Consider the following 26,718-nt stretch of genomic DNA (forward strand, 5'->3'; position numbering starts at 1 on the left):
ACGCAGTAAATTCTGGAGTCTGGATTGAGGACGAATGTTCATTGTCTCAACTTTGAAATCGCCAAGGTTACCATTACAGGAAAACGTTGCCCCGGGCAGTTTGTTTAGGAAATGCAGTGCAGTTTAAACAAATAAATCCCAATCGGCATTGCCAAACAAGCAAATGTACAGTTCTTTACTGTGTGGAGCAATCCCCTCTATATATTTGTTCTGATATCTGCTCACACTGTCTGTTGAAACAACTCAGTCTTAAAAATGCAGGTAGTTCCTCAGTCGGTGATTTATGCTGTGCTGGGCTGTGCACATTAATAAACTGTCTCTCCTCAGGGTGCTTGGCACTGTTGAGCCGGTTAATGCTCAGGGTAAGCAGTGAATCACAGAATGAGAAATACAAATCCCTTCCCTTACAACGGCTTATCGGAAACATCACCTTTTCAAGAAGGAACGAACCACATTCTTTATTTTGTGTTTTTTTTTTTAAAAGAAATTGCTCGGCTCTCCGAAGGAAAGTTTTATCTGTTCCGTGACCAGGGTCCAACTTCGCCCTGCGCCTGAAAGAGCTGTTTGCAAAGGGCATATCTGAATGAACAAAGAGTTCCAGGCCACTGGGGTGCTCAGGTCCATGCCTGCATACTTTATGCTGGGTATTCTCTAGTCCGTAGGTAAATGGTGAGCGTAGAGGGGCTCAGGGGCCAGTACTTTTCATCAGAAAAGACACTTTACTCCGATGGCCACATGTCATTCATTCCAATACACAAGGTATTTAGCAGACAATGTCACGAGTGTGTCTTACACAGCTTACTTTGTAACATACAGTCCATTTGTAAAGGTGCATATTTACTGAAGTAATTCAGGTTAAGAGCTTTGCTCAAGGGCGCAGTGAGCAATGTCCACCTGGGAATCAACCCTGCAACCTCCGAGTTACGCGCTCAGTTCCCTAACCTTTACACTATACAGCCACCTGAAATGAATCATCTTAGAAGATGTTTTTTTGTGAATTCCTCTAGTGCATAGTACAATTTACAGCAGGTGTCAGGGTGGGAGCTCAGAACCAAATACTTTATTATCTGAGTCTGACCTCAGTAATTGAGCTTAGAGAATAATAGACTTTCTGCAATAAAAGTATGAATAATTTCATGCTGCCCAATGTATCTTAAGGATTGTGTAATGAGTGCTAAGCAGACGATGTTTGAGTGCCCAAACATAATCTGTTTGTTTCTTCTTTTTTTTCCCCCAGTCTCTAATGCGTTTATAATGGCAGCTTTGTACACAGAGAGGAGGCTATCAGTGGTAAGTATCACGCCGTAATATGCTAAGCTAAGCGCGGGGATGAAAGCCGACTAATTGCATTTCTGAGCAGCCTCTGTAAGATTCAGTTCAATTAAGATTGTGTCTGTTATGCGTTTTGGTTACTCCGTCCGTAAATTGGTGTGAACGTCGCATTTCCGCGGACGCTGCGTCGCTCTGGTTTTTGAGGATCACGCAGTGCAGGGTGCGCTCTCTCTCTCTCTCTCTCTCTCTCGCAGGGCGCGCTCTCCGAAGGCTTCGGGACCTTCCTTCACGCGGCCAACCTCTCCGCCATCCTCTGCTTCCCGGCGGCCGTGGTGCTGTCGGTGAGCTCCATGACTCCAGGTCGGTCCCGCCTCTGTGTCTGTTGACTCTCCGGGAGAGAGGCTGTTAGCGCTTAGCGGCGGGGCGCTATTGATTTAGCAGCGGCGGCCGGCCTCAGATTCGGGAGCCGCGCCAAGCGTCCCCATTGCTTGTTCGGTTTCGCCGTTCCCCTTCCCACGTCCCGTGTTCGGAGGGTGCGGTGGCATTCCCCCGCTTCACAAAAACGATATCTCTGGACCAGCGAATTTACCGATTTGCCTTCCTTATCTTCACTGATGGTGCTTGGTCCATTCTATGATGCAGTTGCGTTAGCACTTTCTGGGGTGCCCTATTGTTTTTACCTGTGAGTCCTCAGTGTGCTGTATTTGTTCAGTTCAGTCATGTGTTTCGCTGCAAAATGCTATACATTACATTACATTACAGGCATTTGGCAGACGCTCTTATCCAGAGCGACGTACAACAAACTGTATAACCAAAACCAGGAACAAGTGTGTCGAAAACCCTAGAGGGAAGTACAGTTCCAAGTGCAGGGAACAACCGCATAGTTTAACTTGGACCCTGTAGGTTATAGAATGGCCTCAGATTCAAACTGGTCCAGTTATTTAAACTGGTCTTGTACTATTGTAGCCTCATGGAAACTTGATGCAACGTACTGTATGATGTAATGCTGCACATTTGTGTCCGTGCCCTAACGTCAGCAACGTGCCTCACGGCTGTATTGGTGTTTTTCCCCTCTGTGTCCTGCAGTGGGCGCTGTTTTTGCCCTGGGCGTGTACTCCGTCCTCTTCCTGAAGCTCTACTCCTACAGAGACGTGAACAAGTGGTGCCGGGAGATGAGGCAGGCCAAAGCCCGCACCCTGTCCAGGTCGCAGTCGTGTAAGCGCGCCCGGCTCCGCCCCTTCCCGATACAACCCGGCCCCGCCCTTCCCGCCTTCCAGCGCCTCCGCGCGGGCTTCTGAGCCGCGGCTCCCGTGACGCAGTGGCGGGCGCGGTGTTGGGGGGAGGGGAGGGGGGGGCGGGTGCGGGTGCGGGAGTGGCAGAGCTCTGGGTTTTCTCCCACTCAGCAGCGAGAATGACGCTCGGAGCCCGTTCGCCTTACGGGGCTTGTGTTTAATGCAGGGAATCACGGTGACCTTCCCGCATGGCCCCTGACGGGCAGAGAAATAAAAGAGCGTAATGAGGTTTATGACTAACTTCTGTATAAATAACTTCTGTGACCCACTTCCTCTCGGGCTTCACTGTATGCCCCTCGGTTTGTTTACTGTGAAAAGCTTTCTTTATTTGTTTAAATATTTATTCTTTCCTTTGAGCGCACAGACTCACAAATACACGTATGCGATGTGCAGTAAGTGCATTCTTTAAACGTTTACTGTGCTGCCCTCAAGTGGCTGGAAGGGGAATCTGTCTTTGCTGTTTTTGCGAGAGTCGGGTCTTCTTGGCTGCGAATGGCCCAACTCAGATTTGCCCATAAATTCCTCCACAGGCCCGTCTGTACCCAAGTCCAATGGCGCCGCGGCGCATGCCCAGGTGTCGTATCCGGGCAACCTCACACACAGAGGTGAGCGGCCGACAGGAGGGCGTGACCTCAGACGGACTCAAATCGTATTTCTGAGTCCCGGTTCTTTCAGGGGATTGGCCGAAACTAACGGTTGAAACGGGTTGATGTGATTTCAGATTTATACTATTTCGTGTGCGTGCCGACCCTGTGCTACGAGCTCAACTTCCCGCGGTCGCCGCGGATACGCAAGCGCTTCTTGCTCCGGAGGCTGTTCGAGATGGTGAGTGGTGCCAGAGCGGCGCCGCGACGTGTTTGCCGTCGCGTTAGGTAATTCCTTAGCGCGCGTTCTTATCCACTGTGTTACGCCGGTACGCTCTCAGCATCAGATTTGTACATTAGATTTTTAACCGCAACAGCAGTTAACGATTACCGTGCTACGTCAAGTAAATGTTAAAAACGGGTTTTTCCTGCACTTGTACTTTTGTGCAAGAAAATCTACAGGTAGTGCTCGATCTTCAGATAGTGGAGTTGGGAGTTTCTAAAGCCGGCTCTGTTCATGAGCTCAGGCAAAACCGCAGTTCAGAGCAAAGATGGCCGCTCGTGCGTGGGGTGATTCCACTGCAGTGCTTTGCTTTTGTGTGATGGTGTTAAACAGAACGTGCAAAGATCAATGGGCCCAGAACCCAGTCTAAACCAGTGTCTGCACATACAGGATTTATCTCATTCATTTAGTTAAGGAGGACCTTGTGGTTTACTGTACTGTTTGTGTTAAAGATGCAAAATGCTCCTTGTTTCAGCTTTTCTTCATGCAGTTATTGGTTGGATTAATACAGCAGGTATGTTTTACCCCTGCCACCTCTGTACCACTTCATTCATTGCTTTTCGACAATAACAAATCTGTGTGCTTTTCTTTTATACCTATTAAGAATTTACTGATTATTTTTTCTTTTATTCAAGGATCAAACATTATTCAGCATTTCCTCATGTAGACAAGAATGAAATTTACATGCGTTATTAAATTCTTATTCGCAGTGGATGGTGCCGACTATTCAGAACTCCATGAAACCCTTCCAGGTAAGCTGCCGTTTCAGTGTTTGAGCGCACACACTCCAACGCCTCTTTGCTCCTCGTGACTTACCCGATGTCTTTGTGTCCCTGCAGGATATGGACTTTTCCAGAATGATAGAAAGACTCTTGAAGCTCGCAGTAAGTTCAAGGGAGAAGCAAAAGCATTGACAGGTCTTGACGAATTGGCAAAATGAAAAGAGTGACTTTAGTTATACAACATGTACAGGTAGTGTGCGTGTTGTATAACGGGGTCATGGAACGCTGCGTGTGGCCAGTGCAGTCTGTGTGCACCGTGGCACAGAGCAGCACGTCCCGTGCTTTTCTCATCTCAAGGCCCCCTGAAATCACCGCCCTCTGGGTCAGAGACCCCCTACCCACCACCCAGCCACCTCGGTAAAATGGTTTGATGCTTGACGCCGTTGTCCAACACCAACAACAGTCTGCAGTGCTATAGCCGTTTAACACACTAATGCATGAAAGCACGCCTGAAATTAGATATCATGTGGAATTTATACCAGACATGTACATATATAATGGAGTGGTTTTTTGTGAGGCACTGTATGTAGTAGTAAATAAATGTGTAATACATTACAATGTGCTTGCAGTTCTGAGTGTATAACTATGTAATTAATGAAAAGGGTTTGATATGAGCAAAATATTCTTAAAAGGGGAACAATTATGTCTATTCTGCTAAGGGCCAACATGCGGCTTCTTCCCTGACTCCAGGGGTCTCGAACCCCAGTTTGTGAACCCCTAACATAGAGGGTGCAAGCATTAGCAGTTTTTCCCGATGAATCTGACACCGTTATTACACAAGCATATCAGAGGCAAAACATAGCAAAATCGTAGAAAAAAGTATTGTGGGACCCCACACCATTGCTCCAGAATGCTTCTCTGTCATGTTCCATTTTCTTCTGTCTGTATATTACACTACATTATATGACGCCATAAAATAATCAGAAAGTGTATAAGACAGTCATTCATATTGTGATTATGGTGTACGGTGTGAGTTTTCTTTTAGCAGTCAACGCAGTCTAAAAACAAGGGGTGTCCTTCTCCTCTCTACCCCAACAGGTGCCCAATCACTTAATCTGGCTCATCTTTTTCTACTGGTTTTTCCACTCCTCCATGAACTTTATCGCTGAGCTCATGCAGTTTGGGGACAGGGAGTTCTACAGGGACTGGTGGTAGGTGCAAACGCTTTACCTTCACTGTCCTGTTCGTGTGTGTCGATGGCGCCCAGCCACTCCTTCAGTGCAGCCTGTGTAGTGTGTGTTTAGTACTGTATGTTGGAGCCAATGGTTACCAGTGCAAGGTCAAAATAAATAGCACAAAATGTAAGAATTGAAGCCTCCATGAAACCTCCATGTTTGGATTGTCACAGAGGAGTTCCTCTGGTGCTTAGTGCCACGGAACAGTTGTGAGAACTGTCGTGCTGTGAGGATTGAGTAAAATATGTTTATGTTCAGCGGTTTTATGAACTATAACACCCTCGTCCAATGTTCAGCACTGAATACCGAACACAAGTACATCAACAGTTAAAACTTGTCCTTGGTATAAAATATATTTATATGTTTTAATTTGGTAATTATTATTAAAGATATTATTTATCAATTAAATAGCCTAATTTGTTGATAGACAGAGCAACTTGTTGGATCAGCCTTTATCAAAATGTGCAACCAGATTAAAATGAAGAAATGTATTAAATTACACAAAAAAATTCAATGTCTAATCTCAAGATGAAGTTCAACCTACCTTAGCTTAAGTTTACTTCTGAGTCTAACAACAGAAGCGATATTTGTAGACAAATAATTGTTAAATCCAGCAAGTTCTAATCTCCACCCTCAGGCAAAATATTTTCCATGTAACCAAATCGCGTCACGTTGGTTTCCAATTGAAACTGGAAGTGCTTCTAAAAATATATATTTCAACTATCAGGCCTCAATAAGCATCATCTATATTGACATTAAGACATTGACATTCAATTATATGTCACAGATTGCATTCAAACTTAATATCAAAAGGAACATGATATTTGTGTGTTCTTTACCCATGCTGGGACTCTGACCCCCAATAATTCTGGTGTGCTGTGTCTTAAAGTAATAAAGTAATACAACTTTCAAAGGAGAGAGAACTCCAGCACTCCCCGGGTTTTTGTACACAAGTTAGAAGACCTTCAGAGTGACTCTAATTTCCCAAGGATGTTCCTGTGATGTTTGAGGAGGGGAGGGGAGACAGACACAGAGAGATCAGTCCTGTGGTCAAACAGAGCACGCTACCACATCGTGAGTGACACCGCGAGTTTGCCGGATGAAATTATATTGTCTGTCTCTCAAAAAGGATAATCCTAAAACCTGATGTGCGACAGATCCAAATCACCGGTTTCTCAATCTGTCATTCCTTCATGGCTTAAATTATAGTAGTGGTTCTGACTCTGATGTTGCATAACTTTCAAAACCTTGTAATTGGATGACTTCAGTGATCAGCCACAGTTCCACAGTACAGTACAGAGCAAATTTGCGGCGTGTTGTGTCATTGGCTAGCTTAGTGTTCTGAGAAAATGTCAGAACTTGAAATTGCACTGTCAAATACAGTGTAAATGTTGTCAAGTGCAGACCTACTCACCCAATCAGCAAGGGCACTGGGCATCTAGCCTTGGGAAAAAAGTAATTGCCTTCAAATAAAAACCAAAGTTTACCAATGTTCTAAGGTTCACTCTTATCTTTTAAAGAATATTCTGGAATATTATAAGCAAAAACTGAAAAATCCTTTTGTACATCAACATTGTCGATTGACTCCACCAAATGACCTACGGCATAATGCGTGTTGCGTCCCAAGTGGCATTAGATGGTGGGCAGTGAGAGATATAGGGGCTGAGTGGAAATGAAAGGGTAATACAGAAAGAAAATTATCCTTGATGTATTCTTGAAGTTGTTGCTGCAGTAAGTTTTTTTTTTTTTTTTCCAAGGCATCACAATAATATCCACTTACAGTTAACAGGTTTCAGGTACACCACGCAATATTGAATAGTGTCGGGGGATGGAGGGGTAATGGCGGAAAAAAAAATGCAATTTAGTTTGAGAAATTGTCTTCCTAGTCGCAGAAACCCGGAACATTTCGTCCCCCGCTTTGTTTAGTTTATTACCGCGGTCTATGATAAATGTCAGAGTCATCTCTCGGATGCAGATTACGGATACGAGCGAATATTTCACTTTGCTGTAATGAGCTGTTAAAAGATGTGCTATTCATAATTTGAAATGCTCAGAAGGGAGTTTGGCCAGTCTTCCGCCTGGTTTCCCAGACTGCCTCTCACACCCCTCACCCAGCTAGGGGTGAGTCATAGACGCTCTAGCGACTGAACTGTTTGCCTGCGCCTATGCTGGAGCGGGTGTGCACTGCGCGGAGTGCTCCCCCTGGTGGCAAGGACCGTACTGACCGTACCAAAAGATGCCCCTGAAAACACACACCGCCTCAGACAAGCCAAGATTATCTTCCTAAATAATCCTTCCCGGACTGGTCTCTTTTCACAGCTTCTGCCCAGAGGATGCCATTCTACTAAAAGGCTTAAGTGCTGTTATTGGCCTGAAATGGTGATGATAAGAGAACAGTCTTTTTTTCCCTTCTTTTTATTGAACTTTCCAAGCAAGGCATCGCAGGGGTCTGTGCATAAAATAATATAGTTAATACATCAGTTAATTTCAGCCCAAATCTACCCCCAACCACCATCCACCCTAGGTCCATCACAAAGAAGTCAAACGAACATAAACTTCCACATAAAAAGTAAGTAAATGAAGTTAGATGAATAAATCGGAGTATTAACATAAGTTAATAGTTAGGCTAACAAAACTTATGTATAACTGCTCTTATGAGATACAGTGGGTATCTCTTGATAAGTGCTCTAATTATGAGCATACATGACAGATATTTTTTTATTTGATTGAGGGCAGATTAAAAATAAATAAATAATAACATACTGAATATGCATATTAACACATATCGCCCATATACCTTCATGGCAAATATTAATATTGATATGTATACCCACATACTTGTGATGCATACATTCTAGACATTACATGAATACATTAATATATACGCTAATTATGTCTCTATATACACATACCAATTCTTAAAATAAAAAAGAGGTTACTCCTTACAAGCTGTAGTTCTAATCATGGACACACAAAAGGAATGAAAACGAAAATGAACACCAGTACAGGTAACTGTCATCCATTCTCTCCTTGGATTTTCTGGAAGGGAAGTGCACCCTTTTCAAATTGGGTAATGTTCCTCGCAATAGGTCATTCTCACGGAAGCACGGACGTCAATTTTTTATAGCTTATTGATAAGGTTGATGAGGCTTCCTCTAGCCTAGCATGCAGCATTGAAAGTCACACAGCGTACCTCATAATTCTAAGTAGCCTCCTGGTAGGACCTGTGCTTGGGTTTCAGCTCAAAATGTATTTTATTGAACCTTTAGGTGTTTGAAAACCAAAATTCCCTCTTTCTTTATGGAGAGATGAGCAAAAAGAAGCATTTACAGTACATGTCCATAGCAAAGGGCAAAGAGTGCCTGATTCACATTTACACTTACGGTAGCAAAAAAGCTCAGAGATAGAAATACTGTATCATATTTACAGCATATAGAGGGACTTATGTGTAATTCATGAATTATCCTATATTGTGTTTCATATGATTTATTTGAGCTGGTAATAGATTTGGCATTTTTCATAAAAATATTCTTGTGCAAATTAAAATATCTACCCATTTTGTAACTGGGGATAGAGTTTAGATCTAAGGCTCCTGAATTTAGGTTCCTGATTTGTACATAATGGGAGAACTGTGTATGAGGAATAAGAAATTATTTCTGTAATCGCTGGAATGATTTAGTTCTTCACCCTCAGAGTTTGAATTCTTGTGATATCAGCAGCCTTCCAGTCCTGAAAACCCTCATCCAAACATGTGTGTTCAAAATCAGGATTATTTACAAAGGGAACTAAAAAATTTATATTGACTGTTATTCCAAAATGTCTTGAAATGCACTGCACAGATTTCAACAACAAAACAATTCACTATAAAGCTTTTTATTTCTGGTTGAACTTTTGGGCAATCTGAGACAGAAATCTTTTCCAAGTCTAAAAAAATGAGTGGTTATTTTTTTATTCAATCTGTGGCAAATCACAGTTTTGAAGCCTTGTGATAGCACAACAGATTAGGCAATGCTAGTCCCCCTTTTCTCACCAGCAACGGGTGTTTCTGCAGTTTCAGCCTAGTATGTTTATTATCCAAATAATTTTACACAATTCACTATGCACTTATTTTAAAGAAGTAGAAAGGGATCAGAGAAAGCATCTGTATTGGATACAGTAAACATGGCAATGCATTCTGTTTTTACAATAGCCACTGAACCTATTAGAGAAACTGGCAAGCGCGACCGTCTTTTCTTTGGAGATTGTTTTTAACCTTAGTTTCCGCAGGCTGTACATTAAGTTTAATTAGACCATCAAGATTAGCAGAAGTAAGTATGCCCAAATAAGTAAAGACATCGCAAGCCAATTGAAAAGGCAGATATTCAAGCATGCCAGACCCTCTTAAAGTGCGGAGTGGTAATGTGATTTCCTGTAATTAATTAGGCCTCAGTACGCCCCTGCAACCCCAGTCCATCCCTGGGTCAAGGTTAGTTTTTATTTATTTATTACTGCCCTTGCTTGGAGTGACAGTTAAATGCATATAATGTGCGGTGCATGGTGTTACTTGGACCAGGGCCTAAATATTACAAACACATTTTATTAACTGCACAAGATTTTGCATTCATCTTGCCGAAATAACAAAAGTTCTCGTGAATTTATTTATTTTTAAAAAGGCAACACCATTTTCAAAAAAAAAAGTAGTACACATCACTGTGCTGTATGCTTTTTCACAGCCTTGTTGTGTTTACAGTAACATAAATTCAGCTACCGTTGAGACAGTTCCATGGAGTCAGCAGTCTACCTGTTTTGCAGGAACTCGGAGACGGTCACATACTTCTGGGCCAACTGGAACATCCCTGTGCATAAGTGGTGCATCCGGTGAGTGCATTGGTCTGGTCGCGCTAGCTTGTTCAGCAGTGCTGTCTTAGTATTGTTATCTTGTGCAACACAGTGGTGGATATTTAATATATCATCAGCGCACAGCTCTGCAGTCTTAGCGCGTAGCATACACTTTTTCTTTGGGAAATAGTTTCTAGTCCTTAAGTACAGTTTATTCTCAAAGGTATGGTTCAGCATCTGCACTGAAAATAACCTTCATGTCACATTCTGTGGCCTGTGGCTAATGGAGGTCTGGCTCGCCCCTCTTATTGGTCCTCTCTTCTCTGAAGGCATTTCTACAAGCCCATGCTGAGGAGGGGTGTCAGGAAGTGGCCGGCCCAGACCGCAGTTTTTCTGCTCTCCGCCTTCTTCCACGAGGTGAGGCTCGAGAGGGTGGTGTGCTGTCATCCTGTTCCCACTCCATTACATATAACTGCATTTTATATTTGGATGTCCTGGTTTTTTCAATGAACTTTTTTTTTCCCCTTTTATTATGTCTGTAAGTTGCAGCTTTAAAAAATGTTCTCACTTCTAATGAGTAAGATATGTCACCAGGAACCAGTAGAGCTGTAGACATATGTACCCATGTACACATAGTGACTGTAGTGTGTTTATAGTATAAATATATGCACACACAATGAGTGTGGCAAAGTTGTGTAAATGAGAGATGATACCAGTTTTTAGCCAAATTTACTTTGGCGTTGCAATTGCTGTACTTTCAAATCTGTGGTCTAAAACTCACATCTTATAAATCAAGAAGTATAACACATTATTGCTTATTGTTGCTGTATTGTATGCTGAACAGAGGGCCTACTGCTTCCTGGATCAAATAATTTCTTGCCTCTCCATGACCCTTTAAAGCTATTTCTTATGTAATATTACCGTAGGATTTTTATTGCATAACTTGTGGTTTATCTGCTTGCTTAAACTGACATTAGCTGATTCTATCTTGCCTAGCTGTCACTACATTAAGGTAAGCTGAGTTGGCTAGCTAGTAGTCGCATAGCAAGGTAAGTAGTTGGCATTCAGATAACAAGGACTAGCTATCAAGCTAGCTGACAGGTGTAACTAGCTACAGTCAAGCTGCTGTTGGTGGCCTAGCAAGCAACCAAAAATTTCAAGAAGTGTCTTTGGCTTCTAGCTTCACGGCCCTTGTTATTTCAGTGATGCCAGACTATCTAGCACATAGTTGTGAGAGTTTGTTAGCAAGCTAGCTAGCTCGCAAGCAACGATTTTGATAAATGATCGTTAGCTAGCTATTTTTAGGTAGTTAGGTAGCTATTTTGTTAGCTACTGCAGAGCTGGTGTTAGCAAGCTAGTAACCAAGTGCATATTTTGGATAAAATATCTTCATTAAAATGAACATATCCCAACAAACAGCAGTCTGCCCCTTAGCCCTCTGCTGCAGCACATGCTAATCAGCGAATCACAGGTTTCTTGCTGAATTTTATTCATTTATTTAAGCATTCCATTCGTGTACAGCAATTGAGCCAGTTAAACGCAACCAGGTGCAGTGGAGAGATCCAGTCCTGTCCCAAGCTTCTCTCTCTCCGTGACTCCACCTGTGTGTGAGGTGTGGCTCACCAGCACAGACTGTACACCCTTCACAGTGAAAGGCAGACATGTTCTTTTCTGTATACATGTTGAAGCTATACATACAGCGACAGTCCATTTGTGTTGAATTCTTTACATTGAGGAGGAAGGTCAATGTCAGAGGAAGGTAGGATCGCAAAATTAAAAAACCAAATGGAGAATTCCGTCTCCTTAAATGAACGTTGTTCTTCATGCTGCCCGTTGACTGATCAGGCCCAGAGAAACAGGACCCCTGTGAGAAATCCTCTCTAATGCATATTCGGATGTTCAACTTCAGAGGGGACCACATAAATTCACAGCCTTAGTAGGAGCTGCGAAAATCCCTGCAGTGGAGTGGCCTTCACAAAGGCTGGTCCAGGCATGGGAGGTTAGCTGCAAACTGTGGCTACAGATCCACACACTGAAGGTCTCACCTGCCCTTTGGTCCCTTTCAGTACCTGGTGAGCGTTCCTCTGAAGATGTTCCGTCTGTGGGCGTTCATGGGCATGATGGCTCAGGTCAGGAACGTCACTCTTCCCTCACGGGAAATATTCCATTCTTTACATGCATTTGCTGACATACTGCACGCCGTTTATCTTGAAAGCATTAATCCTTAGTAATGTTGGTAATATGTATCTGTGTGAGATTATATTTAGAAATCTTTAAGTTTTCAGTGCTTGCTTTGCAGATTCCTCTGGCCTGGTTCGTTGGCCGATTTCTAAGGGGAAACTATGGCAATGCAGCAGTGTGGATCTCCCTCATCATTGGCCAGCCAATCGCCGTGCTCATGTACGTCCATGACTACTATATTTTACACTTCCAAGAGTCATCACCAGGGGATCCAGGACAGACCATTCAAATCACGTAATTCCCAACACTCAATAACCTCTCTAAATGAGGAAGAGTTGAATATCGTTTATTTTTGAGGAGAAATCTAACTTTTGCTGTGAATTAGCAGCAATAATGACTGGACAGGATGTGGAAAAATGTCAGTGCAATCCTTCAACATTCAGACACCAGCCCTTTGCACTTTGCTATTAAAGAGAGACTGGGCTCTCCGAGGACTACGTGCAGTTATCCTGCATCACTGCCTGCCCAAAGTGAAGTTTCAGTATATTTGTATTCCTTTTCGTTCTTACTTGAATCTGTGCATCTGTAGAATTCTGATATTGATGTAGCCGTCCATAAAATCTGCCTATCCATGTGCTTTTTTCTGTTTGTTCAACTTGGCTTTGTTGCCTTTAGGAATATATACCCCTGCTCCGTCAGATTATCATTGCTCTTATTTTGTATCTTTTGTTATGGCTAAAAGTACCATAGGCAGCAGTGCTGTAGCCTCATGTCTTGATTTATTTGTATTTATTTTTATTTTTTGGCTTAATTTTAAGTTAAATATCAGGGGTCTTGCAATAGAAAATTGAGGTTGCCTTTTCTGAATATTGATTTCATTTAGTTATTTATATTGTGTATTTGCACTATTTGCATACTGCATGGTATTTTGCATACATTTGCCAAGCACTAGACAAAGTACCTTTTGAGTGCTTTAAGACATTTTCATAAAATGAAATTGTGTATAATTTAAGACTGGAAAATGGTTGGATGCATTTTATCTTGCCAACTGCCTTCATAATTCAGCCTTGTTGAAATCATTTATTGTTGAAATCGCACATTACAATGAGGCAGTTTGACAGCATAACCAAGAAGTGGAAATTACTAAACTGAAACATCATATAAACAGTATTTACTGGTCTCTTCATTCCATTCCAGAACTTTGTTTGCACTTAAACCCTTCAGCAAAGTAGTATCAGAGGTATATACTGGTTTCTATTCAAGTCATTTTAATGTATTTGGAATTCAGTTATTCAACTAATTATTTTTCTAATGACCATTTTGACTATGACACTTTGTTAGCAGGTTTTAAGAATGACACGGCATTCCAAATAACCGTTTGATGAAGACACGTCTTTGTGCCTGTGTCTGATATTTTCACAAGTAGTTCAGTAATACTATTCAGCCTCTAAGGAAATTCTGTCTTTATTTTTTCCCTTTAGAATGCAAAAATAGTGTTATTTGGGTTGTAATTCATTGGAAAGTATTGACCTGGGGAAAAGTTAATTGTACCATAATAAGAAGGTATAAATATTCAGGGATGTGAGTGCTTGATAGTTCAGGGTTGACTTTGATCCTCACCAAAAATAGCAAGAGAATGTATTAGTTAGTTGAATTACTTGCAAGTGTATTCAGAGTTTTATAAAGGTGTGATTAGCATTTTGTTTAAAAAAGTGATTTATTTAATTAATGAAAAGCAGGGCCTGTGTTTGAAAATGTACTTAGTATTTAAGTATCAAGAATTTTTTTTCCAGAATACAAATTACCAATTCAGAAAAAGGCCTAAGGGGAAGAAACAAATCATTTTCAATGTAGATCCTTATGGAATCTGTGGTTGTGACCCCTCTGTGGTTAAATTTTGTAAATCCAGCTATTATAATTATAAATGATATGCTTTTGTTCACTGTTCTTAGCTCTCCATTTGGAAGCTGTAAAATAAAGTCCTGCTGGTGGAATGGTCAAAGTATCCGTTTCCAACATTCGTCTGAAGTCACAAATGATTTAATATTGTTGGTACATGCAACGCCTTATTTTGTTCACAAGCTACACCCTGTCTTTAAATCTGTTTTTTAAATGCTGAATCTCAGACTACTGCAGATGTTTTAAAATACCGTAGTACAAAGTGGGGGGAAAAAACAATCTTGATTTTGGCCTTTTGATATAATCTGGCCAGTATTAATGAAATGACTCAAAATCCCACCCGGGGCCCCAAATAAAGTAATTCCAGGGTGTAATGTTTCACTACCTATGTTATTATACATGTTAGTTTAGGTTTTAAACAGAGAGATGATCAATCTGCGTTCTTCTTCAAAATTTATTGTGCAGAGGACAAGTAATTGTGGAAGAAATCACTGTTCTAAAATAAATACAATAATCAGGGTTTTTGTCACAGTGACGATGATACGCAGGGGGAAGATCTGAAGATGTACTTAACATCCAGGACGAAGAAAGGGAGTCACTTTATCCTACTGCTGCAATGAAACAAAATCATTGAGAAATCATTCACTCTTTCTGCTGCAAACATTGCATCTCATATTACAACTGCATCTGCATTTACAACAGTTCTGCAAACATTCAATCCAATTTTGATCTCGGGCAAATGCTAACAACCGCATACTTGTGCCAAATATTTTGCAAGGTTTGTGGCACAGCTTTGGTGCAGCCAAAGGAAAATGGTAGACATTTAAATTTCCTTGCATCATTATGTCACAGCCAGACACAGTACATCTTAACATGTCAGGTGTTTACCTTTGCTTTATTCTGAACAGGTAAATACAGTTTATATTCTGCTGGGAGTTCATCTTCCGAGTACAGCCTGTCTGAGAAGTATACCCTTCTGATGCGGCAATTAGCATGAATCTGTAGGAATAAACACATGGGTTTAATTTCAAATGGGAATACACGATTGACATGGGTCTGCACTGGAAAAAGGATTATGTATCTTTTTTTCCAAGTACTATTATTGTTTTTTTTTTTTTTTTTTTTTTTTTTTTTTTTTTCATTTTATGTTCGTCGGTTTTACGATGTCAAAACTTCTTCAAATACTTTAGGCCTCCATTCTTTGAGTGACTATAGAGCAGTCCATAAAATGCTATTGCTTTGTTTTTAGTTTTTAGTTTTTTTTTTAACAAGTCAGATAACCATGCATTTCTATGTTTCCATTCACTTCATAATCTCAAACTGGCCAGATACAGTGGAATACTGTTGCACAGTTCATAAAGTCAGCTGGCCTGTAACATCGTGTCCTTAAAGAGATGCTGGATGAGTGTGGCCCGGACTGGCATGGCCTCGGCCCGTGCCCGGGCGGTCCCCCGCTGGTCCCCCTGCTGGCTCACCTGTACGCGGAGCGTCTCGATGTAGTTGGTGCCGTAGGCGCGGCGCGTGAAGTCCGACAGGTTGAACTGGATCTGGTTCCAGCCGTCGTCCAGCCGCATGGGCATGGTGCAGATGAAGGGCTTCACGCGGGTCGTGCTCTGGTAGTTGCTCGCCCGAAACCGACGCCGCACATTCTTATCGTCCAGCACCTAAAAATGAAGAGGGCAAAGTTTCGGTTCTGCTTTAGATCTGTGCAAAGGCAAACCTGAAGGTTCGCTGTCCAAGAAAACAAACAAGAAAACGCATCCACTCTTTATCACTCTTTTTATGAAGCTGGTTAGTATAATTTAAAGATCAAACGTGGCAATTATTCTGAGGTTGCACATACTGGGAATCAATAAGGTCTTTGATGAGAATTTAATTCAGAAAAGTCATGGCATGCCCATGATTAAGTGTGTGCTTTAGGAAGGCACTGCTGTATCTGGGGGTCTTGCACATTGGTACAAAGACCCTAACAAAATTTCTAACAAATTCATCCCTGGTCATTCAGCAAAGGCCCATCTCCTGTAAAAGACAGTGGATGACCGAGGGAGTCTATGTGAAAGAGGATAATGTAACATATTTTGGGAGTGCATAGTTTTTTATCTTGCGATTTTGGCCCTACACTGTTCTCATTTGTGTAAAGTGTCAGAAATCTAAAAAGGCAAGAAACTATTATGCCAACTGTCTCATTTTTCTCTTTTTTTCTGGTTCACATTTCCAAGGTGTAGCAGTCTTATGTTTCCTTGGATAGGGACATTCGACAAATTCCTTGCCAAAAACAGTAATAATCATTCATTTGCTCTATATGATTTTACTCTACCTGAACCTCAAAGGTGAAATACTTCTTTAAATTCTTGATGATCATAACCAGGAATGGAAGTTTGATCCCAAGTGTCTTCTTTGGATCTGCTGGACATGTGATGAATGTGGTGCTATTGGGTTTTAAAAAATAAGTCATATAAATTGTTTAATTATACTCAGCTCATGTGCCAACAGCCAAAAGCAATGTGTTCACTGTCTTTAGTATTGCTGATTTCAATACAACAGTACCTGATGCACAAACATTAGAGACACCCACCTGACGTTAGTTCCTTCTACTTCCAACACCAGAGACTGAATGTCGTTATCCGTTATCCGCTTAATGTGACCATTTCTCACCTGCAATGACATACAATACACAATGACATAGAGCCAAAGGTGATGTTGGCTGCTTGCTATGTTGGAGAAGCACGTGGCACATGGTATACTAAAACCACACTGTGTAATGCTTTCAAAAGGACAAACCAGAATCATTCTTTGTATTCATACACTGTTCATAACCTCACTCACCTAACCTTATACCTGAGCAGTGCACTTTAAATAAGTTTGCAAGGTGTCCACGACACTGATTTATCTGCAGGAAAATGGTCATTCAAAACAATTTTATGCTATCGATAGATTACAAGTTGACAGAAACGTTCTTATTTGCTTGCTAGCATGCTAACTAGGTTATCGTCCCCTTACCTTTTTATCCCATATCTGGAGTGGCTTGCTTCCAATACTGTAGAGAATGGACAGGAATCCACTCTGAAATGTGTTTTTAAACATTTCTTTCACTGTATGTATTCGCCTATCCACGTGCGCACTCAGACACCCCCTTGCAGGTACAGTTGTTTGTATTGGCGTGGGTGTGCCCTCAGTTCAGTCCGTTCCGTGTGGTACCAAAATTTCAACAGGATGATCAGATTAGCTAGTCCGTTCCGATTCTAAAAAATAAAATTCTTGAGGGCACTGCAAAATCTTGTGACTTGTCAAAGTGCCTATATTTCAGTCACACTCAAAATATTTCAAATCGAAAATCCGAAAGCCTTCTAGCAATGACTGGCTAAATATTTGTTAGATATTCACTAGCAAGATAACTCACGTTAAGAGTTTACTGCATCGAACATTACTTATCTGTCTTGCTTTTTTACTAAGTTTTGTCATAGAATAATAAATTACAGCTGTCAGCTTAACTTAGCCAGCTAGCTAGATAGTCATCTACTTCCTACAGAGATGTACCTCTGCTACTGCAAAATGACTACGGAGTAATACAAATCAAATACACGGCAAATATAATATTAAGACAACATTACACATATAAACGAATCCCTGAAAACAGAAGGACTGCTCTGGTCTGAGCAGCATGCGCACCACCTCTTCTCTTGTATTTGAGTTGCTATGAAACGCAGCGCGGGCACCTTATCGGCTCGGACTCTTCATTGTTGACATCTCAGTTCCCATAGCAACATAAAACTCAGTAACACTTTATTCCAGTGGGATGTGCTTCCCAGTGGATTACGATTTAGCTACGTTTAAAGTCCTTTATCTATGAATATCAGAAGCTTTGCTAAAACCTTTTTTAATTATTCAAAAGCACAGCACAATGTTGCTATTGGTGTTGTTTTTGTTGTTGTTGTTTTTGTTGCTGTTATTTTTTGTTGGTGTTGCTGTTGTTATTTCAGCTTCCGGTAAACAAATTGGAGTGAAGTATCTATTTACTGTAGTCTACTCTCTTCTGTATGTTGTTCCAGTTTCTGAAATTAAAAAAACTATTAAGAACGGTTGTTATAATGAATTGCAGCATTAAACCGTGTAATAACCTATAATATATGTTAGCCTAACTTCACATGTGTAAATTCACAACAGATAAAATGAGCCATAGGCTGACATTGACATTAGATCGTCCCCTTTCTCTTTCCAACATATGCAATAGCCTACTTGACTTCTCATCTGCTACTAAATTAATGATTTAAGATTTATCTCACTGAACATATGGGAGAAATAAAAGTCTAATTAAGTCGAGGTCTCTCATTTGGTCCCAATGAGCTGTGTACAGGGGCCTAAAATGCCAAAAATAGGCTACACTCGCCTACACGTTACAGCTGCATAGGATACTAATAATAATACTAATAATAATAATAACAATAATACGATAGCAACAACAACTATATATATATATATATATTATTATTATTATTATTATTATTATTGTTATTGTTATTATTATTATTATTATTAGGCTATTATTATTATCATTATTCGGCGATGATTGTGTCACGTTTGTGCCATAAGTAGTAAGACAAGCTTCACCTAGCCGTAACTTGGCGGATGGTAGTCTACCTGCCATCCCAAATTCACAATATTGTAAATATCCATTGTGTATAAAAAATAACAGCAACACTGGAAGCGCCGTCGCCTATCAGGCAGCCTGACTGCTATACAGAAAACAAGCTTTTTTGGCTAATCCGCTGCCGAATCCAAGGTAACCAGAGCACAAAGGCGGAGTTAGAAAAAGTTTAACTAGCGGCTGTGCGGAGGGGCAGCTGATTGCCGGAGACAGAAGAGACAAAACGCTTGCTACTCCTACCTCCTACCAAGACAGTAAAAATTGCGTCAATTAACTGAGCATGCTGTTACAATGCTCCTCTCTGAAACACATCTGCCTACAAGTACTTTTTCCAACGCAGTGAGTTACCAGGAAAAGTAACCTTCATGTATCATTTAACAAGAGGATTAAATGGAAGGAATGTTAGATGTAGGAAATTAATGTTTTCCTGAGGCATTTAAAAGATGTCAGAAACGTCTTCAATCAACTCCAGCTCGGTAGTTTCCAGACAACGAGTCTTGCAACTCGCCCTTCGCGGAGAATGGATTGCACTCGAACAGACAATCAAAGGTCTGGACAAGGGAGACTCAGAAATTTCCCAGTTCGACGAGGTCAGTATTTTCATTCATACTTTGCAGACCGTTCCAATCATCTACATTAATGTTTAGTGACGAATTAGACATGCCGAACAAAGGCGCGCAATTAAACAATAGCCTCTGTATATGCTAGCAAAATGTATGAATTGTATAAAGTGTATGACGAGGTGTATGTTGGTATTTTAATATTATGTTCAGTGTGATAGGCTACGTTGAGTGGTTTGCAGGATAAAATAAAAAGACGCCAATTTAATTAGCACAATATTAATATTCAACTTCATGATTAGGCCTTTATTCTCTAGTAGGCTAACCGAGTGTTGAAAATTATAATTTATATATTTTTCAGAAGAATAACCAGTTTTTTCAATCTGCATAAGATGCGGACATGCAGTTATTAATTTACTGACACCGACATGAATTTAGTGAAATTTTGTTTTTGCGGTTATAGGAGTCTGGCCTGAGTCTACTGATGATTGCAGTCAAAGAAAACCGTCTAACTATCGTTGACAGGCTTCTGGAGTTGGGGGCAAGCCTTAGCGAGCGGACAAAGGTAAGAGGCACTCATAGGTCGTAAAATGGTTGAGGGTCAAATACCAAAACGGTAGTAACATTGTCCCTATTCAGTCGTCAAGCTGAGGGGCAAACATAACCAGGAAGGATATTGAAAGAGGACCTGGTGAGCATAGCAAATTATTGCATTTAATCCCAGTTTTACACAACTGCATTTTCTTTCCTTTCTTCAGTAGGATGCATGGTTTCAGGAAGTGCGATGCCCATTTTTTGGGGGGTTGTTCCATTCTTTATTTTCTCCATGACTGAACTGAGGAAGCTGAATAAAGGCATTAACTTATTTCTGGCCTTCATGAAGCTCCTAGAGAGAAATTCCTAGAAGTGCCGTGCTCCTTCTTCACCAACATGTTAATCCATCTTCATCTTCCTCTGCTGGACGCAAGAGGAATGTTGAGTAGATATTTCCTATTGGGTGGTGGGGGCAAGGGTGGGGGGAGTGGGGAAGAGGGGGTGATGTTCCTCAGTGAAAAGGTCAGAGTCAAAATAAAAAGGGGAGGGCGAAGACATAGAGCTGGAAAGGATAAACCAGTTGGTGTTTAACATTGACCTTTAGGTAGAGTTACTGCCTCTGTGATTCTCACTGAGACACCTCTCCTGCAGGTTATTGTGTGTGCTATGTACAATCACAATGAGTCTGTCACACTATCAGCCCTGGTACCCGTTGCATGGGGAAGTAGACTGTCAGCCAGTGGAAGCCAGATATGTTTGTGAAGAAAGAAAATACAAGCTACTCTGGTCTTAGAAATTGAGTCTAAGATCAGTTTGACAACAAAGGAGTTTGACCTTAACTTGTTTCTCCCTTGATAGAATAAAATTGGTGGTAACTGAAGTTAATAAAATATATTTTGCAATTAATGAGAGAGAGAGAAAAAAAACATTTTTTTTCTCATTTAAGGACCAAGTACTTTGTGGTTTGTCTGAATCTCAGTCTTGGCAACATAGGGCTGGAAGACTGAGTGGGAAATGTTTGTTTTTATGAAAACAAAAAAATGTGGTTTCCATTCTAGAGGCCAGACAACAGCACTATGGTGTTAAAGTACCGCCCGCCACAAAAAATTGACTGGATCTTGGAAGTGGTTTGAAACAAAGGGTCCATAGAGGAAAACTTAAAAAATGGTAGCTTCTCATGAGCAGACATTTACACAAGCTTTTTCTCCAAATGACATGCCTTGTACATCAGTCGATGGGGAAAAAAAAAAAAGAAAAACCAAAGAAAGAAACAATGGCAACACAGCCAACAACGGAGAATTCTGTGGATAGGTCTTAATAATTTATATCATCCTAAACGTTCATTTATCATCAGGAATATTGCAGGAACAGTATTGTAATGTTATTCAGTTGTTATTCTAGTTTTTAAAAATTAGAATTGTTAATGGTCATTCATGTTCATTTTATCATAATAGTTAACAATGTTTAATGATTGTGGCCTGTCAGTTATTACATTTTCTGCATCCTCAAAATGTTATTGACCTGTATTCTGCATAATGTTTTTCATCACTAAATTATAAACACATGGTGATATTGTCAGAAAGTTTGTATACGGCATGGCTAGAATATTTTTTCTATGACTGTGAGCAATGACTGTGAGCAATGAAACTATAAAAAAGAGAAACTATAAAAATAAGTTCTGTATAAGAGAACCTTTTCATCATAATGCTGTCATGCAACTGAATGAAGATGGAACCAGAATGTTCACAACATTCTTGAAAGATTTTTTGGCTGGCCCTAAGATATTATTCAATTCAATTCAATTTTATTTGTATAACGCTTTTTACTGAGAACTGTCACAAAGACACTTTACAGAGTAGCAAGGCAAGAGACAGAGCAAAAAGAGTAAACAGAGTAAACACCAGGCCTGAACCCCCAAATAGCAGGTACATAAGATTAAAAAAAAACTCCCAGTGGGGAGAAAACCCTCAAACGACGGCAAGAAAAAACTCACCAATGGGAAGAAATCTTGAGAGGAACCCGGTTATTAAGGGGGAGCCCATCCTCCACTGGCCAGCCTGGTGTAAAGTAGCAGACAGCAAATAGAATGGGTTAAGCAGGTTACAGCTGAGGTGAAAGTTAACGGGAATAGACCAAATGGTATATTTCAAAATAGTGCTGTTTATAGGAGCTGGGTGATTAGAATTCTTGCCCGATTCCTGTTGTTGATTGTGACTGCTAAAATCCTGTGTCTCTATCATTCTTAGGAGTGAAGAAAAATATTTCCAGATTTGGTATTAACTGTAAGTTAGATACTAATAGATTGTATCTGACTCAAAGACAGGGATCACACCAGTCCATTAGCTGGAGGTCTTTGAGCCCTACCGATCATATTGATCCAGAAAGTGAAGAAGAAAGAGGTGGAGAGGAAGTATGGATGCTGGGAAAAGATGGCAGAAGAGGTTGTGGTTCCGCAGGATTTTCTTATGCAGAGAAAAAAATTTAGAGGAAACATATGTACAGTATATATGTAGAAAAACATGGTTTATTGACTCCTGGAATCTCCTCTCCTTAATCTTCACCTCTGCAGAGTTTATCCAGCACCTCCTTGCTCTCAGAAACACTCCCATCTGGATGAATTATTAGGCTGGCTAGCACTTGATATAGATGTTCTTTCTCCAAATTTAGGTTGTGTAAATTTTAAATTCACATAGTACTGCTTCACTCTTACATTGGAGTAAAAGCAGTGACATCTTGAGTATTAAAAATGGAATGACCACAAAACCTCATTGGAAATCTGCAAAGGCTTAACAGTGGGATATTGTTCTAGAAAGAGTTTAATAAACTGTGGTTTATGAGTGAAAACTGGAGGGAAACTATATGAATGATTTTTAAGAAAGCACCGCCTCTCAGGACTTCATGATTGCTTTGAAAAAACTCCAAAGTCAACCGTAATCCACCTCGGGAATGAGTAATGAATAACACTTATTGGTTTCTTACCGAACATTGGTATGATGTGCTATTTTAGAGCATGTGTTTTGGCGACTGGGTCTAGTGTTATGAAGTTCACAATGGTAAAACTCTTTTACTGTGACGTGGATATTGTCAATGCATCATTTATAGACTTGAGCTCTCCCAGATGTATTTCACTGCTAATTATACTTAGACTCCTAGTATCATTTTTTTTTAAATGAAACATGTCCTTGCCAAATAAAAGGTAATTTGGTACTACAGTCCATATTCTAGTGCTTACAAGCTCTTTGCTATCACCCTATTCAACCAATATCACCAATTCAGTGAGGGAAGTTGCTGATCCAATAAATAGCTGATATTTGGATTAATTAACAACAATCAATAGTCAGTAGTGCGAAATGAGTCTTTTCAAAAAAATATGTCGAATGGCAGAATAGGATAAATGGGAAAACACTTCATTTGATTCCTTTTGGCAAAGTTGTATGCTGGTTATGCCTGGTCAGTTAACGTCAGCGCACTAGCCCACTAGCTAGATAGCCCAGTCAGCGAATTTCCATGCTAGCTAGCTAACTTTTTTCCTGACAACCATACTGCAAATGCCTAAAATGCTAAAATTGGTAGTTTTCACAAGCCTTCAGCAGTTTATGTTTCTTGCGATGTCAGAACATTTATCATTTAAAATATATTCTGCCACAGGAATATCGTAATACAGTCAAATGCCCTGCTGTTTCTGAGCCAAGGTGATGGCTGTTTGTGCTAACGGTTTGTCTTGGGCTTGTGAGAGTTTTACAGTCCACCAGCAAGGAAAGGACATGACAGATTGCCTCTGCAATAACTCCAGAAACACCTTAGTGTGCATTAAGTCCCTTTCATTAACCACATGCTGCAGTTCTGCACTGTAGTCCCTGAATTCTGGAGCCAGGCAACAGCTGAAAGGGTTTAGGGGATTTGGCATGGGCATCCCTTTTTTGGGCGGCAGGATGTGATGGCAGGCCATTGCCAGCATATTCCTGCATCTCCTTTGACGGGGCTGCGACTGGGAATCAGGAAACCAGAAGGGAGTTTTTACGGGTGAGGTCATGCACGCAGACTCCTGTCTCCGTCAGAATGTATGGATTGTGGGAATAGAACCCTTTGTGTGGACTGACGCTTCGCTTTGGAACAGAGAAGCGTGGGCAAAATCGAGCCTTTTAGTTGCCCAGAGCTTTATTGAAATAATCAGTGCTCTGCAACTCAACTGGTTGATGGGCAGTTCCCAGACAAGGTCAAGGGTTTCAGGTTTTAGAATAGCGGGCTGTTACTGGATACGGCTAAATGGAACGCCAGAGAGCGTTTGTCCTGGGAGCATTCCGCCGAGCGTAGAATCAGGGGTAGTAGATCATACCTCTGTAAATTCACGGTGCAGAATTTCACACCCTGATTTTCTTTCCATTTTTTTCTTGGCCAGAACATTTTGTGAGCTATCAGACTCCTGTTGCTGTTTGTTCAGGGCAAGAGTTAGTTAGGTTGAACCCAGTGCAACACTCATAGCCCAGTAATTTCAGAAATAATATTGGGATTATGAAATTTCTTTTGACCTTGGTCATAGTCATAGTATTTTCTTTGCAGTGTTCCTCGGAATGAAGTAGCTCTACATCTCCTGTAAAGCCATACAGTGCCCATAAATCGCTGCCCTGTTTGAAAAGTCATAATCATTTTCCCCAGATCAGTTTGAATGTTTTAATATAGTAATCACTGGTTATCTATTGTGTCAGTGTGTTGTTTGCCCTAAGGAAAAGTTATTAGTGTATATCATATTTTTAAAAGTAGTCAGTAATTAATATATTTTGTATTTACTATTCATTTTGCCCAGTCACATGTACTTTTATGTATGTATGGTTGAATGTATTTTGCAATATATGTAAATAGATGAGATATGTAAATGGGATAAAACACTGAGGTGAATAAAGGAGGTCCTATAGAATGTCTTTGAGTAGGATTCCTACCAGCAAAGCCTGTTTTGTTGATGACTTTGCAATGAAATTGTGCATTTTTGAACCATTTGGACCATTTGTAAAGTAATTTGTAATGTCTGTGGTCTCAGAGACAGAGAGCCTGCCAGCTTCTCTAGACAGCGAAAGTGGCTGAATGTTAACTGAGTCGAAGGGCTACGGTCAGTGACGGTCAACTTTGGCTCAACGTTGATTCAAATTTCCATATGTGATAAAAAGCAAAATCTGATTCTTCCATAAGCACCATATTTTATGTTTGGCCACATCCAGGGTAACATCAGCGCTGGCTTTCATACCTATGCATTTGAAATACAATGCATTCCAACTCCAAAAGATGCCACGTCATCTAATTTTATAGAGGACAGTGAGGAATTATGAGTAGTGATAGTTGTTTCCATTGGTCACTCTGGAATGTGTGGCTTGTGTGCGGTGGTGAAACCTCTTGAGTAGGCGACCGGCTGCTGGCTCAGGCGTTCACCTGTTCATCCTCTTATCCAGCCACGCCATGCGCCGTGAGTCAGGGTCTTTGGTTGCAAATAAAGAGCATGTCTGTCCGTCCACGCTTACTCCCGCAGGACGGACGGACGGCATTGCACGTGGCCGCCGCCCACTCCAAGGATGAGATCGTGAGGCTGCTGGTGAGGAGAGGGGATCCCAACGCACCGGGAGGGGTAGGCCCAGTCTCACAAACTCCGTCTTTCTTCTGTCTGGCGAAGCCTTTTTCTCCACGGATTATTCCGAGGACAGGCCAGGAAGGATCACATTCCTCAAGCACACTGTGGGTTGCCTTTTTTGGTCTTTCCCTAACCAGTAGGATCTCAGAACCTTAATTATTTGAATAAGTACTGGCTGCCAGTTCCATTTTTTGGCTTACAGTGGGTGTCTGATGTGCACGTACTTTCAAGACCTCGTTACAAAAACATGGCAATCTCTGATTTTATGCATTAACAGTGTGACAGTGTCTTTATGTTTAAAAAATTACATTTTTATGTTTTATTTAGACTCTTTTCTCTTATCATGGGCTTTTTAGAATAAATCTATTTTGCTTTCATTTTTATGCACTTATATTACACCAGCAGTTGTAATAACTGTCATCCAAAAAGTAAACATATTGATATGCTCTGAAATTGAGTTTCGGATTACACTGTGGTTAGCAGACCATTACGGCAGCGTTTCACCCATAGCTGCCAGAGTCTAGTGTTGTCTCTGAAGTGTAAACAGAATGAACTGTGCCCCCCAGGAAGTTTGTTGACAATGGCCCAATGGCTTTGGAGAAGGGGAGTAATGACAACAGGCTTCAGAAAAGGCGGAGCGAAAATGAGAGCCGAGAGCATTTGGCCATTTAATCCTTCCAAGTAGGGCAGTGTCATGGCGCTTGTCTGAGAGAGCAGCCGGGGAGAATTCCCCACACGCGGAGCTGGCTGCACAGGCCTCGCATAAAGGCCGCTTTCACGCTCGCTGGTGAGGGCCTCTCAGAGCTGACGATCCAGCGCCCGGGAGGAACATGACCCTCACCTGCCATCCACACCCTTCACCCACCCCCACCCCCCCCAATCCACCCCCCACCCCCCGCGGCCTCCCGCTGCTGAGACAGAGAGGAGGTGGAAAACCTTCCGCCAGACACAAGAAGCAGCCGGTCATGCGGGGTCCGTCCATCCTACTCACTGACCTCCTGTGGGAGGCGCTACCCGTCACACGCTGCAGGCGTCAACAGATTCATCATTACTTTAAGGACTTGGGTAGAAGTCCT

General features: G+C 41.2%; 3 protein-coding genes across 4 annotated transcripts in view; 2 read left to right on the plus strand and 1 right to left on the minus strand.

Annotated features, from left to right (window-relative positions):
• Positions 1-14,390, plus strand: part of dgat1a (diacylglycerol O-acyltransferase 1a) — a 26,938-nt gene extending 12,548 nt beyond the window's left edge. Inside the window, exons 5-17 of the mRNA XM_035428176.1 lie at positions 1,238-1,290; positions 1,527-1,632; positions 2,359-2,487; positions 3,095-3,169; positions 3,286-3,389; positions 3,907-3,945; positions 4,142-4,183; positions 4,271-4,315; positions 5,252-5,364; positions 10,180-10,245; positions 10,536-10,623; positions 12,273-12,335; positions 12,506-14,390. Of these exons, the coding sequence (XP_035284067.1) occupies positions 1,238-1,290; positions 1,527-1,632; positions 2,359-2,487; positions 3,095-3,169; positions 3,286-3,389; positions 3,907-3,945; positions 4,142-4,183; positions 4,271-4,315; positions 5,252-5,364; positions 10,180-10,245; positions 10,536-10,623; positions 12,273-12,335; positions 12,506-12,685 (1,103 nt within the window). The 3' untranslated portion in view covers positions 12,686-14,390. The remainder of the gene's footprint in view (positions 1-1,237; positions 1,291-1,526; positions 1,633-2,358; positions 2,488-3,094; positions 3,170-3,285; positions 3,390-3,906; positions 3,946-4,141; positions 4,184-4,270; positions 4,316-5,251; positions 5,365-10,179; positions 10,246-10,535; positions 10,624-12,272; positions 12,336-12,505) is intronic.
• cfap20 (cilia and flagella associated protein 20) lies at positions 14,178-17,991 on the minus strand. Of its 2 annotated transcripts, none has more exons than XM_035428183.1 (6): positions 17,287-17,991; positions 16,862-16,941; positions 16,604-16,715; positions 15,762-15,950; positions 15,175-15,285; positions 14,178-14,897 (listed from the first exon to the last, which is right to left on the minus strand). In XM_035428183.1, exons 1-6 carry the CDS (start codon positions 17,368-17,370, stop codon positions 14,892-14,894), a joined length of 582 nt encoding a protein of 193 aa, XP_035284074.1. In that variant the 5' UTR covers positions 17,371-17,991; the 3' UTR covers positions 14,178-14,891. The 2 variants fall into 2 exon arrangements, with proteins under 2 accessions (XP_035284074.1, XP_035284072.1); XM_035428181.1 differs by having other exon boundaries at positions 14,178-15,285; positions 17,287-17,528; positions 17,898-17,970.
• A 1,091-nt stretch (positions 17,992-19,082) lies between these two features.
• The window catches only part of trpn1 (transient receptor potential cation channel, subfamily N, member 1), a 32,305-nt gene continuing 24,669 nt past the window's right edge, over positions 19,083-26,718 (plus strand). The window contains exons 1-3 of the mRNA XM_035428168.1: positions 19,083-19,521; positions 19,955-20,056; positions 25,544-25,639. Coding sequence (XP_035284059.1) covers positions 19,375-19,521; positions 19,955-20,056; positions 25,544-25,639 — 345 coding nt within the window. The 5' untranslated portion in view covers positions 19,083-19,374. The remainder of the gene's footprint in view (positions 19,522-19,954; positions 20,057-25,543; positions 25,640-26,718) is intronic.

This window comes from Anguilla anguilla, chromosome 8 (genome assembly GCF_013347855.1).
Source record: "Anguilla anguilla isolate fAngAng1 chromosome 8, fAngAng1.pri, whole genome shotgun sequence".
Classification (NCBI taxonomy): Eukaryota; Metazoa; Chordata; class Actinopteri; order Anguilliformes; family Anguillidae; genus Anguilla; species Anguilla anguilla.

Bases quoted from the DNA above. Each gene is read 5' to 3' on its own strand.
- cfap20 (XM_035428181.1), bottom strand. From the start codon at position 17,370: ATGTTTAAAAACACATTTCAGAGTGGATTCCTGTCCATTCTCTACAGT. The intron at 16,716-16,861 runs GTGGGTGTCTCT...AAAACCCAATAG, and splicing joins GTAGAAGGAACTAACGTCAG to CACCACATTCATCACATGTC. The intron at 15,951-16,603 runs GTAGAGTAAAAT...CTTCATTTTTAG, and splicing joins ATTTCACCTTTGAGGTTCAG to GTGCTGGACGATAAGAATGT.